Raw genomic sequence first — 18,989 nt, 5'->3', positions numbered from 1 at the left:
ATGGGCTGTTGATTCAGGGAACATCCAATTGCCTCATGGAATCAGGAAGGACTTTTTTTTTCCTATTGGAGCAAAATGTACCAGGGTTTTTTTTTGCCTTCCTCTGGATCGACTATGTGCATAGGGTTTTATATCTGGGATATGCTTATTTCCCTAGTGGTTGAACTTGATGGATCTAACTTATTGTGTAATTATGTGAAAATAGATAGATGATGGATTTATACTGATTTTGACAGCTGGACTGAATGCAGTTGTGTTTTACTCCCATGGCCAGAATGACTGAAGGAAAGCTTAAAAAAGATTTTTACTTGCTTTTTTCTTATCTATGGATCTTCACAAGAAAATCTTACCTTTTTAAATAGTCAAGGACAGCTGCAGTCCACTCAAGCACCTTCTGATGCTTTTCCTCTGATAGCAATCGCTGCAACAACTGAACAAAAAATTCCAGGAAACGAGATTTCTTCCTAAATTTCATAACTGTATCAGAAGGGTAAAGATAAAATTGCTTATTGGTTTAACTTACTGAAAAATGTACCAAAATTAACAATAAAATAAAAATTAAACAAGTATAACCATCTATAAAAAATTGTCAATGGGGCCATCCTATACCTCTTGTTTATTGTGATAGGAAAGTCAGCAAAACAAATCTTTCAAACCTAATCTGCAACAGATTTGACCATCAACAGGGATGTCTTACTATGACAGATAAGTGCAGAACCTACATCCATATATTGTTGCAACAGAGCCTTGGAAATACAGTATGGTGCTATGAAAAGTATTTACCCCCTTAAAAGGTTTCTTGTTTTATTGTCATAGTACAATAAACCAGAGTTTATTTTATTTTTATTTATTACATTTTTTTTACAGATTTGATGTCATTTTAACGACCCCCCCTTTCCTTCAAGTAAGTGTTTAGTAGATACATATTTAGCAACAATTGCAGCCTTGGCTCTGTGTGAATAGGTATGTATCAGCTGTGCACTGCACCTTTCCTCAATTACTATTTGCATAACTGCTTCAGCTCTGAATGGTTGCATGTAGATCAGCCACAAATTCAGTATTGGATTGATACCTGACTTAATACTTAGCCATTACAATACCATTGATGTTATACATTTTGGGGTTTATAGTCTAGCTCGAAAACATATTTTCTCCCAAGCATCAGGTTTCTTGCTGACAGCATCAGTTTTGCTGCAGTCTTTTTTACCCCTAGTACTGACACTGAGCTGACACTCATGCTGCATGGTCAGGATAGTGGTAATGACGAGTGTTGGTGTTCAAAATCGGGTTGTCCTTTTATTCGACTCGATAATGGCTGTTCGAATTCAGGTAGACCCGGCCCGGAAAATATAAGGTTCGACGGTAAAAATTCGGATAAAAACAATGTAAAAAAAGTGTTAAAAAAATAAAAATGAATGTTAAATTAATTTATTGAGTGTTTGTGTTTATTAAACTATTTTTTTTTTTTACGGGTTATCCTACAATTACATAATATCTCTTACTCTGTAACACACTTTACAGCATAGTAATATTCTGATACATTTCTTACATTTTTCTTTTATCCACTGCGAGTCAGCGAGTCAAAGTCTGCAATCATTGAGAAGAGTGTGTGATCCCCAGGGCACTATAGGGTAATTAGCCTGTAGTGCCCCAGGGATTGCTCACTGAGTTAATCAAAGATTGCAGCCAAGGCTGCAATCATTAGGAAGAGTGTGCGATCCCTGGGGCACTACAGGTAAATTAACCTGTAGTGCCCCCGGGATCATAGTGGAACATGACCGTGGGAACTTTGCAGTCACAGCTGTGACTGCAAGCAATTCCCCGGCACACTACAAGCTAATTAACCTGTAGTGCTCTGGGGATCGTAGTGGAACTGCAGAGTTTATCTGCAGTTCAGTTCCCACGGTCACATGACAATTTTCCCCATTCATCACATCTAGTGCCCAATCAGGATCACTGTTGCAGTCCTGTAGTATGTGTTCCTGGATAGAATTTCTCTATCCAAGAAAACAGGACTCCCTGTGTTCTTGGATAGAGAAACTCTATCCGAGAACACATACAACTAGTAAAGGGCTGCAAGAGCAATCTGATTGCTCTTGCAGCCCTTAATAGTTTCTAAAAATACCCAAATTCTCCCATCAGTGACTTCAATGGTGTTCGAATTCGGCATTCAATCACCTGTACAATATCTCACTATTTGATTGAATAGCTGTCAAATAGAATAGTGAGATATTCGACCAACACTAGTAATGACGAATTATTATCGTAGTAATGAATAATGTCTGGCTATAGCTAAACCTAAAGTTTAGTCCCAAAAAGCAGAACTTTGGTTTAGGATCATAAAACTTTTTCCACCTGACCTCGGAGTCTCCCAAGTGTCTTCTGTGAAACTGTAGGCGATGTCATATGAGTTATTTTTACCAGTGGCTTTATAACACCATCTTCAGCTTCAAAGCTTCAACTAGTTGTATCTTTAGTGTATCAACCTATCCAGCCACTGAGGCCTGTAGCTTTGCAATTGGTATCTCAGTTTCCCTTTTCCCATCTCCTTCTTTTGCTGTCACGTTATTTAATGACTTCTTTGCAAACTTGCAGCCACGCAATATACTCTTTATTTCTTAATTACTGAATTTTTAGATGAGGTTTAGTCACTTCATTTTCATTCACTGAATGAGCATGTCCTTCTCTCTATGTGGTGTAGGGTATGCCACAATACTGAACAACTACTGTACCCCCATACTATATTCTCTTCAAACACTTACACATACAGGTTTTGTGGTTGCCTAAATTACTTTGCAAAACTTGCGGTGACATTAAAAAGTATTTTCTGTTCATTAATTTAAAAAAAAAAGTGAATCGACTATGACTCAATATTTAAAAACAATAAATGATAAATACGTTACATAAACACTACTACATGATATCAAGAACTATATCTTTCAACTTTTATCTTACTCTAATGACTTTTATTTACATATATACTATCATGTAAGACTATTCTTCATAAACAATGTCTATATACATAACTATCTTTCTGAACTGTTGGCAGTGGTCCATACATGTGCAGGTATTTTTGGTAAGCAACCCTCATTTTCAGATTATCTAAACATATACGAGTTTGTTAAAGGGTTACTATGATGAAACCATAAGGCCATAGAGAATGCTCAAATTTAAAATGAATGTATGGTCCTTAACCTGTGTTATATAAATCAAAAAGTATAATTCATTAGTAATATACCAAAAACATTAATGTTCAGGTAACTGATAAATATCATTACCCTGAAATGACACTGGCATCAATCTAAAGTTGGTGAAGCAAAGCTACACCAATTCCAAGCATGATAACTACACAAAAACTAGGAAAGAGTGACATCTTTTGGTCACTGCTAAAAACCTAGTCATTTTTTCCCCAAAATGCTTGAAACACATTTCCATATTGATCTTAATGTGAACCCTGGTTAGACTTTTAGGAAACATGGCGTGATCACACTAGAACAGTAGGCTAAGTTTACCATATAAACATGGTGGGGGGAGGGGGGGAGAAGCACCAATACATCTAAACATGGGCATAAAAAGATGTATGAATTACAAGGCCTGTGAGTCCTAGTTAGTGGAATTACAATAATCATAGCTGTTTCAGGGCCAGGGGGTGCAAGGGTCCCCTATAAGAGGGCTGTTGAACCAACATAGAAAATCTGAGCTTATGTGGAGACAACACTGATTCAGTACTGTATCATTAAGTCCTACAGAGGATGTTGTTACCACTGACCCTGTACCCCCTGTGACATTTCCAATCAGGAAGACATCAGACGTACAAGAGGAGGCTTCCAATCCCCTTTGCAGACTGTGCAGCAAAGAAAAGTTGTTTAGCTGTCATAGTAGTTATTGCCCTAAGATTTCTGATCATCATGACCTGCACTAAAATAAACCCTGTATGTCTAACACAGTCCTTTTCAGGCTGTAACACTTAGTGCATTTAAACATACAGTGTTAAAAAATCCTTGATAAAACATAGATTTGCTTTTGTGGTTATAAAAAACACAGTTTGGAGAAATTAACTTTGATGTTATAAAGTAAATCTGTGAATAAGTACTAAAAATTATGTAATAATATAAACTATTGTGATGCTGACAGTTACAGCTGAAAATTTTGCTATGGAGTATATTGTAACACCCCTGGTCGTTTTGTATTTTGGTAAAATACTATTGTTTGGGAGAGTGTACAGTGAACCAAAAACTCACATGCACCAAAAAACTCACTATTTATTTACTAATTATCAGTAAATTTTTTAAATCAGTTATACTTTGCGTATGAAAATGGTCTAAGTGAAAGATCCTTTCCAACGACAACTATTGCACGTGTGTACGTAGCCTTAGAGTGACAATACTCACTCACCGTACTTTTTCTATGGAAAAATCTGACACTAGGCTTCTCTCCTGAACTGGACTACCTGAACAGAAGAGAACTAGTAATGCTGACATGCTTTAGATTTTAGTTTAGTGCACAGCAAGTCAAAAGTTTTTTTCGGCAAATTTAACAGACAACAGAAAAAAATCTATTTTAGGACTGGCAAATTACAACATATTACATCCTTGTTCATGGTTTAAGACATACTTTAAATTTTACATCTGAAATAATATTTTTCACTAACAAACCTAATGTTCGCTAACAAACATTAAGGTTTTCTTGGTCTTAGTTCATAAAATACCTACCTTCTTTAAACGCTGCATTTGGAGACCAACATGTTACTACTGAATAAAGAAGTATAGGATCCTCTTGCCCAGTTAGCTCTGTTCCTGTTACTGTAAAACAAAAGATAATATTACAGTACTTTAGTAATCCGTATTTAAATTTACTTACTTTATTTTACTCATAAAGAAAGTCACTCTGAGATGGAGCAATAATATATTTTAAAGCTTCTCTGCAATTTCACTGCTTACAATTCTGTTCCAACATGTGCGCTCAGCAAGTGGTAAATTTACGTTTTGCTGTGTCAGCCTGTTCTTTCCAGTGGCAAGAATCTCTTAATTGCTTTTCTTTTTTTTTTTTATTTTTTGTTTTTTTTTTTTTTTAGGGGAGCATCAGAGTAAGAACCAACATGTTTGCAAAGTTATATGTTTTATATCAATGCTGTTACTTATTCATATGTTTTTTCAAGCAAATCACATGGATGAGTTAATGCAAATTTTACCAATGTAGGTTAAAAAACAAAAAAAAACAAAGCTTATTAATGATTAATAATTACTTCATAAACAATGCTATCTGCAAAGCTAAGTTTAAATGCTTTATGATATGCCACAGCTATTTCAGATAGTGCTGGGTGTTAGACCAGTTTTTAGGGTTGCTGTGGGGATTGGGAGGCTAAGCAATGTAAAGAAGAGAGTATTATGCATCTTCCTCTATCTCCTTCAAAGATTATTTAAGGCAATCAAAACACAGTGGTGCAATGTGCATTTTTTTTTTCAAGGGACACTAAATAACAGAACACTACTTCAGAAACAAATCTAATTTAAATTAAATGTATTAATTTAACCTATTTTGCAAAACTAAAACTGAGATACAGTACAGGGGAACGTATTAATGTTTACTCTGATCATTTGCCGTCTTTATTCCTTTCATATCATCTCAGTGTTGTGGAGTATGTGTTCTGGAAATAAGCTCAAAGTTCCTAGAGATCAGTCAAGATAAAATACCAAGAAGTGGACTTCTATTTGCTGTTTAGCAGTCACCAGATTTCCATTACTGGAATTACAATATGCAGGGCAGCGCTGTCAGAACAAAAGATTCATCCCCAAAGCACTCAGGAAGGAAGATGCGTTATGAGAAAAGCTTGTGCAGGAAGAGATTATTAAAAAATAACAGCAGTTTAATATTAATTTCTTCATAGCGCTCAAGGCTGTCTTGCCTAAAACTACCAATAAGCTTTATATCAATGAAAAACGGTCAACTAAAAATATATGAAGATTTTTGCCTGTCAATAAGCAATTGTGAAGTATATTTAAATCCTTAGTTTGATGATACACACATGCGTGGGTTACAGTAATATATTATATTGTTGGTTATCAAATTTGCCAATTGCCAGTATGGTTAACCAGAGTAATCAGTAGAGAACTTGGATGGACTGTGACAGAGGGGTAGGGTGGGTGTCTGGAAAGCACTGTAACAACAGGGTAGGGTGGATGGAAAAGAAGTTTTTGACAATAAGAGGGAGGTTGGTGATAGGTGCTATAACACAGGGATAAGGTGGATAGAGCTGTGAAAAATGAGTGAGGTGGATAGCATGAAGACACTGGGACAGGGGAATGAGGTAGGTGGAATATTGATACTGACAGAGGGGTAAGATTGGTGGTATGGTGGCATAGAGACACTGTAACTGAGGGGTGAGATAGTTGGCATGAGGTTATGAATGAGGAATCTGTTATCAGCCCATTCCTCTCCTCCTGATTTTTTCCCCTTTTGTGTAGCCTTCTCCTCTTTCTTATCCCCTGAAGCCCCCATAGCTCTTAATATAGCTCAGTGTATGGACACACAGGGTCGGTCATGCCAGGCTGACAAAGACGAGGTGTTAAAGCTGGTACTGCAAACCTCTGCAGAATTGGGAAGACAACTTGACAACCACTTCTCCTGAACACCTAGAACTCCTTCTGCCAGGTGTGTCCTGATCCAATCCCCACGCACTTGCTGCAAATCCTAAGAAGTGCTGGTCAGTTTATTCCTGCCTTTATTGTCATACTATTGGTGGTCACTGGTCAGGATGCCATTGGATGCCAGTTATGGGCTCTTACCAAAGCCATGCTATATTATTCCTTGCATTTCTTGCAATCTGAATGCACAGTGTTATGCACCACTGGTACTCCGCTTTGCATTCAGTTAGTCCAGTTTGCTCACCATGTGAGCTGGAGCCACCAGGGAAAGAGACACAAATTAAGTTCCAGTGGGATATAACGGGATATAACTGCCACACCCCTAAGCAAGCAACATGGAACCCAAAAAGCACTCATAAGAGTAAATCTTTGCTAGACCTATAAGGAATCTAAAATCTTTTTGAGGGCCTTAAGGAACTCTTTTGACCTTGGCATGATGATACCACACAAAAGCAAAGAGAACACTTCCATCAGTGCACTCTTTCAAGTTTAAATTATTGGCACCTAGTTTGGAACACCTTATCCTAATTTCATGGAGGTAAAGTGGTAGTAAACGTTGAATATATTTTTTTTGAACATGACATCTATAAATATAATATATATTTATATGAAGCCCATTTTTTTAGTAAAAATTTATGTTTGCTTGTAAATATATGCAACAAAATACATTAAGTGTACTTTGTCACATTACTGTATTTCAATATATCAGCTGTCAAACATATTAGATATACCCTATAGGTTTTAACATCACTGACACATCCATTGTAAATGATATTACTTGCTCTTGTTTTAACTTAGGTGTTAATGCATACACATCAGTGCAGTTTCTTTATTTCAGTTCATTTTTTTCTGACCTATTTAATAAATAACATAACCTTACAGTATGTGCTTTCATCTAATTAAGCAAACATAAAGTTAAGCAATAAAATGCAATATTTGGTTCAAGATACAACAGTTATGATATAATACTACAACCAAGGATTTATATACTTTATTAAAAAGAAAATATTAAGGTTATTTCCAGTCTCCTGCTATTAAAATCTAAATCTATCCTAATTTTTTTTATATAATTTAATGACTAGAGTGTAAACTGACTTAATTAATTTATCATATGCTTCAGCAACCAACTTGCATAATTAGCTGATTAAGATGCATATCTCATTGATTTAGTTATACACTTGTTAATTTAATTGCCACAAGTTAGGCTAATTACATTTAGAAGAGTCCCCATAGCTAGATATTGTCCTTTGTTTAAGAATGTATAGGATATTTGGGAAATTATAGCCAGGTATCCCTTGACAGAGAATGTAAGCATGACAATTTTAAGGACACAATGATATAAACAACAGTGTACAAAGCAGTTTACTCAATCCTTCATAAACAAATAGAAATTAAATCGATTTCTTTCTGTTCCTGGATAATACAAGAAGTAAAATACATGCTTACCATTTAAATATAATATACATTTTTTACCATTGTTTTACTTGTGCAACAAACTACTATATTATCATTTATTTTGCCTTTTTATGAATATCTCTGACTTTGACAATAACTATTATCATTATTGTAATTTGTATTTAGCATCAATAAAGTTGGTAAATTACATACAGCTGTATGTGATCATATGCTAAACTCAATTACCAAAACTTAGTAGTAATGAGAGTCCTTTTCAAAAGCATACAACATGCAAAGCCGAACACATAACCATGATGGTTTTAGCATGAGGTATTCAGGGTCTGTAAAAGACCAGAAGAATGACTATGTACCTAGCAGGACAATGCCATTTAGCAACAGGTGTTAAAATTGAGCTATTTCACAATACTACTAGTATTGTAGATTTCCCTCACTTTCTATCCACCTCAACAGATACTCAAAAAGGAAGCTTCCTAATGAGGCCAATAAAGATTTTCATTTGCTTGTGGATCTGGAAAAAAGTGTGAGATTTTCTCTAAAATATTAACATTAATTGTTAAATTAAATTATGCTTGTGTATTAAACTTATACTGAAATCCAGTTGCAAGGGGTTCCTTATGCAGTCCTTATGCATTTCAGGCTACATTCCCAGTGAGCATGTTTTTGTATTTAATATAGACGCCACAGTTTAATATAGAAAACTTACCTGGTTTGGTTAATTTTAGAAGATGTTGTTCGAGTGCAGATAACTGTTCATTAACCTTTTCAGCAATATTTAGCCTCTTTTTCTGATTCTTTTTTTGAACTGACATCTACATGTCAAAAAACAAAATAACACATTTTACAGAGAATACAGCATACAATAAGCATTTCCATCTTCTCCAGGTCTGCTTCTGACCTGACATGGTCATTCTTCAGCTATTGGGCACATGCGCACTGGAGTTATTTCATCCAAGTACCTGGTTCAATTCTGCCCTTTCATAAAAAACCATGTTTGCACAGATCAGGTTTGTGTAATCTGTATAATTCTGTCAATAGTTTGATAGATTGTTTTGAATAGCTATCACAGTGTGAGCAGTCTATTCCTAGGACACATCCCATTCTGCTTCCAACATGTTACTAACAATCCCAGCATTCACTGCAGAATCCTGATCAATGTAATAGCTATCTGCCCTGATGACCTTATGACAATAAAATAGTAAACAGAACAGTAAGGGTAAAGCTACGTACACACGGCAGATTTTTATCGATAAAAACAATCCGAAAAAATAATACAAACATTTTTATTTATAAACAATCATCTTTATTTATATTATTTATTAATTATAATATTACCTATATTAATTTTATCTTAATACAATTACAAATAATACAATATTTGTATATATTGTTCACACATTTTATAAAAATGTTAAAAATGTTTCTAAAATAAAATTAAACAAAAAATAATTAAATACAATTTTAATGTTAGCTTGTATTAATTTTAGCTTCATTTTTTTTTTAGCTGGGAACACAATACAAGGCAAGTTACAATGGACTTTCACTTCTTTGTTAAAGTTGCTTTTCATTGAACGTAGAGTCTGTGCATTTTGGTATACCATCTATGTGCATTGGGGTGACCTTAAAAATAAATGGTACTGCAAAGCAATGCTCATATGCCTATGCATTAATGTGCAGAAATGTAAGTCCGACCTGTTTTTTCTTAAATTACAAGGAATATTTTATTGATATGCATGTTCACAGAAACAAGTGAAGTTTTAAAAACTCTTCACTACAGCTAAAGGCAGAAATAAGGGATAGGGGGTAGAACATCTGTAAAGTGGGGCCAAACTTGTTGGTGTGTGGTGAGCTTGCGCCATAATTATAGCACATCTGCAATCAAAGCGCATACTTACCTGTGTATAGTTGCTCTGTAGTGATAACAGGTCCAAGACCTGTGATCACTGCATAATAGGAAAGCTCCATCTTCGCTGCCAGCCCCAAGGTGGACTTTTGTCATTGGATTATGTGACCCCTGCATGTGTGCAGGAGTTCACTAAATTTATCAGCATGTACATTATGGCATGGTCAGCAAACAATGGAAGGGATCAGATCCTTCCATGGGATAAAGTTGTTGCTGGTACAAGTAATCCCTTTTCATGCTGCTTAGACTACCAGTGCTGCACAGCGCCCAAAACCCCGCCGCCTGCCTCTGGGTGGTGGGGCTTTGCACCCTGTGCAGCACCTGTGAGCCAGATAAAGCTCACAGTAATTTTTAAAGCTTTACATTCATATACAGTGAATTTTTAAAAAATAGGACAAAAAAGAGATCCAATTTCTTTTAGGCTGACTAATCTCTATGTAAGAGTTCTGGCTATTGGATGGCAATTAATTCAAGGCAGCTCAGAACAGCTTCAAAGATGCTCACTGGACTCTGCTAAAAGGGTTTAGGCTACAAGATATGAAGAAACAAAAAAATACAGATCAAACTACTAGAAAAGTAAATGGTTTTTTGTTAGCCTTAAGGATACCAAAAGTTAAAATAATATTAGAAGAGACCTTTTGAACTCTAATTCACTTTATAAAGCACATATAACAAAACTTTAAAATTATCTTTTAAACTAAAATTTCAAATAAAAGCCTGCACATAGTGATTTATTTATTGGTGCTGTAAATAAACTAGAACTAGGGAAACATATTGCTGCCTTATAGTAAAATTACAAGCAAACAAACTGGCCCCTAATAAAAGTGCTAAATAAAAAGACATCGGCTTTAGAGATTTGTTGTTAGAGAAATGTAGTTTTTTTTTCTATTGATAATCATAATTGGAAACAAAGTAAACAGTACTATATATCACATCTTTTCTTGACTTATACAGTAGAATACCAAAAATATATGTATGATAGGTAACTTTTTTAAAGAAGCTATGATGACCAATCATATAATTTTACAAACATAAAGAATTGCTTTGAAATGTGTTGCATGATACCTGAATGATCACATACAGTATATGGCCAATTGTTTTGGACATTGACCACCACACCTTAGTGAGTTTTAATTATTCTAAAACATGGGGGCATTAGTAAAACAGATTCCCCACTTATGGCAAGGCCTTTCCAAACATTTTGGAGTATTAATTGGGACTTTTTGTCCGTTCAACTAAAAGAACATTTGTGGGGTCAGGTACTGAGGTCTGTGGTTCCAATTCATATTAACAGTGTGTAAGTAAGGTTAAGGCCAAGGTATGTATCACTTCAATTCTTCAACACCAAACTCAATAAATGATCATCCTTTTAACAACCTGGCTTTGTTCAACTGAACAAAGGGGTATTCCCCTTCATTTAGCCATTCAATGCAGCATCAGTTGAAAGTATGGTGGTCATTAAAAGTAAATATAATGAAATATCGCTTAAAGCTCAATTTGTATATGTCCAATGTTAATGAAACTACTTTTTATATCTTTTTTTTGCTCAGTCCACCAGGTATCTGTCAAGCTGGTGGGATTACATAAACAGATAAAGGTTAATTTTATGCCCATGCCCTACCAATGGCACAAAAATAAGCCAAGTGGGTGGCAGAGTAGGTGAACAATAATAATCCTCCATCTAGAAGAAGGTATGTGGGAACTCTTGCACACTGAACGGAGACCTTTTTGCACGCAGGAGACTGGGCACCCTCATAACAAGGCAAGTCTAGATATTAATAAGGCTTTTTGACAATTGTGGCATTAAACCTCATCTCACTTTAATTTTTGGTAATAAATATAGAGGTGACGCCTGAATGTAATTATTCTATGACTAACGTGAAGCCAAAGCTTTTTGAGAAATTCTGTCCTAGATTATTTTGTCAGCCTATATGCATCATCTAAAGAGCTATAAAAGTTAGGTTAGACTTAGCATTATGAAACATTTAAGGTGCCATTTTAGCAGGATTTCAGATATGAAGCTGTTATTTATACAATATTCTTAAACAGAATGAAAAGTAATGACATACATGCTTGAAACAAGAACTGTCAGACAGCTTCCAATTGATTCTTCTGTTTTCAGCTGTTTACATGCAAAATGTGTATAACAGACTTTAATGTGACACCAATCCTATGTGCATTTCAGTCTTATTTTCCCTGTACAGTATCAGGGCTATTCATTATACTTTTCTAACAATCTCATTACACCATACATCAATGAACTGCCACAGCAAACAGAAAATTGTTTGCTGTGTTCTGTCCTTCATACATTTCTAAAGAGATGAAAAATATCACTGCCATTAGGCCATGCCTTTTGATCTTGCTTTAAGCAGGACAATTACAAATCATTTCCTCAGCACCTGAACAATTAGGTATGCGTGCAGTTCTGCATTTTTATAGAAGAAAGGAATTTTCTTTGAATCAACAGGAAATGCTTGATAATAGCTCAGCCATAACCAGATTACATTATCTCTAGTTTTATATATTACTGCTAATATAGAAAGGTACATTAGCTCATTGTTATGTAGCTATCAGACAGATAATTACATTCCACACAACAAGCTACTGAACATATAATTTTAATATCTGGCCAGTGCTTGTTAGCAAGCAAATTTGTTAGGTATACGTTTTCTAGTTTCCTGTATTATATGCGAAATCTAGTAGTGTTATGAAGCCTAGATTTATGATTTGCTGCCAGGGTGTTCCTGGGAGGTTTATGAAAGGCAGGGGTGGCAAAGCAACATTTAGATCATTCTCCACAAGGCACATCTAAATAATTTTGCTATAAACTCCACCCCTTATATCATCTGAATTTAGTAGGAAGGTTAGTGCTTTTTTTTGCATTTTATATTTCCATCTACAGCTGTAGAATAAACAAGAGAAAATGGCTTTGTGTCTACTGAACTTCCTGAAGAGAAGGCAGAATGAGTTTACTTTCCCAGAGTGAGAAAATATTTACTAAGGGCCATTATTTGAGAGGTGAAAGGAGGCACCACAAAGAAGAATATGTTGTGCCTGTACTATCCTTCCTCTTTTTTTCGAGCTGCATTTTAAGTACTGCTTTGAGCCTTTTTACAGTTCTTTTTATTCTGACAGGTGGCAACACCTGGATGAGGGTGTGGAGGAACAACAGGAGCCCCATTGGTGAACTCTGGGTGTCTCTGGGTGAGCTGCTTTCCTTTCCTTTTTCTTGATCACTCCCAAAGATTTTGGATTGCAGGATTTCTGTAAAAGGGCTGCATGCATAGGGTGAAGGAACGCTTCTTGACCTTCGGAAATAATGTAGGTAAGGGGAGTTTGAGATATTGTTCAATTAGTTTGGCTATTCGAATGTGCTGATATTTTCAGTTTATGTATTTCTATTTATTTTATAACCATTCATACATAATTTTTAAATGAAAATCATTGATGTTTGTTGTTTGTAAGCTTTTACCAATAAACAAGAAGTTCACCCAACTAGAATCAGGAAGAATTTGTAAAGTACATATTGTGACACTTTAGGTTCAGCTAAAGATGGACAATAGAATGTAAAGCATCAATATACACACTTGCTTTAGCTGCTAGATGAAGGGAGTTTTACAACCCAAAGTCAGGTACACTTCAAAGACTGAAGGTACACTTCAGTTGTGGTAAATAATACAATGCCAATACAGTAATAATTACTTTGTAAACTGCCATATGGCAGCAACATTACCTTTAACATGACCCCACCATTACTGGTAACATGATTATTCTTTCATCAATAAATGGTCTTTTTGATTCTGGTAGCTTGGCAACAGTGTCACACTTACCTCCTCCTCACTAATGCACCAGCACCTCTCTCCTGCAGATGTGGGGAGTTCTGACCCCAGATGTGCCTGCTCCCTCCCGCTGGCCAATCAGGAGATAGCCTCTTAACAGCTTTTGGCTATTTAGCTGGCTCAGACACAGTGCTCAGTGTTTGTCACCCATGCCCACAGTCACTTCCTCTGTCTTCTGTGTTCCTCTGTATCTTTGGTGACCCCCTGTATCACAATTGTCTATTTCTAGTATTTGACCCCTATCTTTGTTTCTTACCTTGCTTGTTTGCTGCCTGCCTGGAACTTAAACTTCTTTGAACATTGTCTTGCCTGTTGATTAGGTACCACATTGTTGAGCCTATTCTGGTGTGCTCAAGGACTGCAATCTGGCAAAAGTCTGCAACACAACATCCCCACCTCTAGAGTGTCTAGAGAAAACTAGGCATAAATTATGCGGACGTTCCCAGGGCTCATACCACAATTGAGCTAGCCACAGTGCCCCCTTCTGGTTCTTTCTCACCAAACGTGACATGCAGTTTCTATTTACATAAATGTCTTGGTAACACGGAGGTATTGTGTCTGGATTAATTTAGCCCCTCTTCTTCAGGCAAAATAAATGTGTTTATCCTAATGACATGGTGACAGATTGCACAGTACCATGGCAATATTGTCCCTAGTAATTTTACATACAGGCTGGTAATATGTCAGTGTGTAGCATGAGGCTCTTGAAGCTCTGTTCCTTTTGTAATGTGGATATGACTCTTGTTCTGATTGATCAGCACTGATTCTGTATATGACACCTTTAAAAAATGAGGTGATGTGAAAGTTTTTTAGCCAAGGCCCCATATAATTTTTTTTAGACAGGGCGCCATTTTATGTAAAATCAACCCTGCATTTTTTAGCATTGTCCTTGAGAGATATTAGCCTGGAGGCATGCTGCAGGAAATTTCACCTTAGATGATCATGTGAAAAGTACAACAAAATGTCACTTTTGTAAAGTCAAAATAGTTACACCAGTATAGGTGTACATGTTTATACAGTATATATATATATATATATATATATATATATATATATATAAATATATATACACACACTCAAATTGCAGCTAAGTATTTATTTACTGTATTGATAATTCACATTTTATTACTTAGCCTTTTAAATGATTTGGTGTGGGGCCTAAACACTAGGTAGAACATAGCTGATGGCTGATGTGTAATGCACAAAGAAAGACTAGGTTCCTTTATAAATAAAAGTTGCTACAAAGCCTCTCTAAGTTCAGAATCACTTCATAAATATCAAACTTTATCCAAATTATCCAGGTATGCAAGAAAAAGTATTAGACTGCTATACTACCTTTCCATTATAAATTGGATCCAGAAAGACTAGATCAACTGTACTCCAAACCTAAAAAAAATCCTTTCTTTATAGGAATAGATAAAAAAAGACATACTCTTTCTGTTGTCCAGCCAATACTAGAAAAAAAGTTTTGTCTAAAAGGATACCTTAATGAGGGCTTGGCTTTTTTGTATCCTTTCCAAATCAAAGCTATCTGAATGTTTTCCTCTTTTGTCCCCGAGACCAAAAATCAGAAGAAACCCATTTTGGAGAAATTACCCCTCCCATCCTTTTTTGTCCACTGGACAGAAAGTGAAGGTAAAATCTGCCTGTTACACAGATGGGAAAATGACAGATCTGTAAGACTTCTGTAATCCAAAATGCAAACAAAAAAAAAATATTGCCTTTAGATATGCTATAATGTTTATTCCTTGGGTGCTAAAATACCATACTAGCATGGCTAGGGATCTGTAAGCTATTACAAAGAATACAAATGCTCTGGTAGTAAAAGACAGGATCATAATATCGGGATATTGCTTTTATATAGAGATAAAAGTATGAAATTCATGAGTCATGAGTATTGCAAATTTCAATAACCCATAGCAACAAAAATATCAATAGAAATAACAAAGAGACAAAAAACATTTGATTGGCTGTAGTAAGTTAATACGCAATAGAAACAGCTTTATTTTATACTACATAAACCTTGACACTTTCGTTTTTTGGAAACCTTATTCCAGATTCCCACAGGTTTTCCCAAGTTTTGTGGTAGCAAAAGAAAATATTTATATCATGGTATTAGTCAGGGTAGATTATTAAATGCACTAATCCGGTAATCATACACAATATTTACACAGGCTCATAAAAGGGTCACGACTCAGAAATAATGATATGTTCAATTATCAGAAATACATAAGGAACTGGAGAAGTGTTTGCTTTTAATGTCACCCTAAAATAGAAATATAATAAGCAATCTTTTGATTGCCATGTTGGATGCATCTAAATAAGTACCTTGGCTACATAATACACGATGCAGGCTGTCATGTGCAGTACGCCCTCTGTTACACCAGCCGTTTTTTTCTGCCAGGTGCTGCTGGGGATCTCTTGAAAAACTGCCAAGCATTTAATTAGGATCTGAAAACATGAACAAAAAAGTGAATTATGCCTTATAGTATTAACCTCTTTGTTGCTAGAAAATAGTCATGCGGTAATTCTAAATATAGCAATAGGCAGTTTGGAATCAGTCTAATTAGCTGAAATTCCTTTGCATGCTCAACACACTTTTGGGTGCTTTCCATTGAGATTAGGTGACTGTCATTTGGTTCTGTTTGCTGTGGACTAAAAGCAGCTGAGTTTCGCGCTACAGGTGAGATAAACGCAAACCTTTAGTACAAGTTACGAGTAATAAAAAAAAGTTACTATGAGTGTTACTTTTGACACTAGGTAACATTGCTGCTATCATGGCCATGCCTCATCTGTTAACATATTCATTTGGTGTGGTGTGGTGTGGTGTGGTGTGGTGTGTGTGCATGTGTTTATCCCCTTTTCTATAACTCACCCCCTATAATATCTAGTCTAATTATTAACTTCAGTATTTGGATGACTGGTTAAAAATGATGTTTGTATACATAGAGTAAATAATCCCGTTCTGAAATACCAATATGATGACAAACTTGTGAATAACACTAAAGAAGCTGCAAAGATCCACAACTAAGGTGGTAGGATCTGTCCAAAGGACCACTTTAAGTCATACAGTCTACAGAGTTAGGCTTTAGAGATATGTAGCCAAAGAAAAAAACATTGCCATAAGAAAAAAGAAAACCTGTTTGGAGTTGCTTTAATGCAAGTAGTGGGCTCCAGTGATGAGACTCTTAACTTTTTGGCCACCGGGGTCCTAACACCCTTCCCACAGTGGTGGTGGAGGAAACACGTTGTTTTAATATTTTTAATCAAATCTGGGACTTAATTCAGGGCAATACTTGAGAATAAAGCTACTTCAGTAGATTTCAGCAGATTCAGAGATTTGAGAATGTAACAAAGATAAGCCACCAGCTGGACAATTACCCTAAGCATGTTGCTGAAATTACACTTGAGTGGTTTAAAATGAAACATTTAAAGTCTCGAAATGGTCTAGCCAAAGCCCAGACAATCCAACTAGGAGTCTGTGAGGTGACTTGAAGATTGCTGTACATCAATGCAACCCATCTAACCTGAAAGAAATGGAGCAGTTTTGTCTTTAGTAATGGGTGAAAATTACAGTGACTAGATGTCCAATGCTATTAGAGGCATACAGCTGTAATTGCAGCAAAATCGGGGCTCCACAAAGTACTAGTTTGAATACCTTTGAACACTCATGATTTCTTTTTTGTCCTAATTATTGTTTATGTCACAATAAACAATTTTTTACACATTCAAAATGTAGACATGTTGTGTAAATCAAATGGTACTAGGTCCCAAAAATGTATTTAAATAATTATAGGGAATAAAGTGAAAAAACCAGGGTAAAAACCGAAGGGGATAAAAACTTTCATAAAACGCTGTAACTGGCTTTTAAATTTGCATCCATCTTTGCTGTAAATTAGCTGTTCAAGGCCACTAGATTGTGCTGTTTCTAAAAAGGACATCTGCTGTGCTTTAAAAGGAATAAATACCCTGTCCCCCGGATGCAGAAGTTTTGGGGAGCAACAATCAATTCAATACGCAAGGAGATTGGGAACAAGGGCATGTCTATGCATGAAGGGCCCTTTAGCAAGACTATGAAAAGATCCCACTCCCATCTCTTCTATTTCCATTTCAAAAGCGATTCAAGTAGTGATAAAGAATAAAAACTGTTTTCATTTTGATATCTGAGGGGTAACCAAACTATGTATAAATTATTTATGTTATCTAAGTGCATTTGCCAAATGCAATTACTACTAGATCTGTGTATCCAGGCGGCTCCGGGCCCCTGTATATCCAGGCCCCATAGCAGTGGCATTGTCTGCTATGGAGATTGCATGGTACTGTGTGATAGCAAAAATCACTCACTGTAGCCACTTCTGCTGTCACCTGCACAATCTTAGATTGTGCAGGTGATACTGAAATTGAAAAGGACAGAAGATATTGAAAAGTGATTGCTATTTCTGTTATAAATGTAGGTTAGGGTTTATTTTTATACTTAGGTTACCATAGGGAAGGGGGATAAAATTACCCTGGTCAATGTATTTTTTGAACAACTTTGTTCTGGGTTTTAAGATTACTTCAACTTCCACTTTCTGATTGTCTAAGGTGTTCAAATCCCTGATATCAGAAAATGTTCATCTTATATTTATGAGTACTTCAGTGTAGTCAGTCAATTTAGGACATCTAGTTAATACAGAATCCCAATTTCATAACTCTCACACAATGAACGTCATTGATTTCTGAGATTATAAAAATGACATCGGCATCTGAACTGCATGTGGAATAAGAAACCTAGTGAAAAATGACATAAAGAAGATAAAATATTGCTTTGGAAGTACACAGTGTATCTACTGAAGATAGTATTTATGTTGTGTAACAATATACAATTACATAAACATTTAACATGTACAAATACACAATCTACAAATACATAAACATTTAACATGTACATAATGTACATGTACATTTAACATGTGCTACACAATCAACACAAAAAGCAGATATAAATGATAACTGTTGGCATAAGACATGAAACATGATTCTCAATGTAAATAAGCCATAGGGCTTAAAAATAGTCAAATATTTCAAGCAAAATGTAAATAATTGGTAATGGTCAATATAAATATGACTGTATAATGTAGAAGAAACTGGGAGGTAGTTTGTCATGTAGCTAGTTGAGCACTAAGATCTCTCCTGTACAGAATAGCTTCA

At 35.6% G+C, this 18,989-nt stretch overlaps 1 protein-coding gene across 1 annotated transcript in view; it reads right to left on the bottom strand.

Moving 5' to 3' along the window:
• The window catches only part of CFAP54 (cilia and flagella associated protein 54), a 176,825-nt gene that overhangs the window by 88,493 nt on the left and 69,343 nt on the right, over window positions 1-18,989 (bottom strand). Inside the window, exons 27-30 of the mRNA XM_072399011.1 lie at window positions 16,128-16,250; window positions 8,764-8,869; window positions 4,713-4,802; window positions 351-477 (exon numbers count right to left, since the gene is read on the bottom strand). Coding sequence (XP_072255112.1) covers window positions 351-477; window positions 4,713-4,802; window positions 8,764-8,869; window positions 16,128-16,250 — 446 coding nt within the window. The remainder of the gene's footprint in view (window positions 1-350; window positions 478-4,712; window positions 4,803-8,763; window positions 8,870-16,127; window positions 16,251-18,989) is intronic.

The sequence above is a fragment of the Pyxicephalus adspersus genome, chromosome 2 (assembly GCF_032062135.1).
Source record: "Pyxicephalus adspersus chromosome 2, UCB_Pads_2.0, whole genome shotgun sequence".
NCBI classification, from domain to species: domain Eukaryota; kingdom Metazoa; phylum Chordata; class Amphibia; order Anura; family Pyxicephalidae; genus Pyxicephalus; species Pyxicephalus adspersus.
This window is presented reverse-complemented; position numbering and strand designations above follow the sequence as displayed.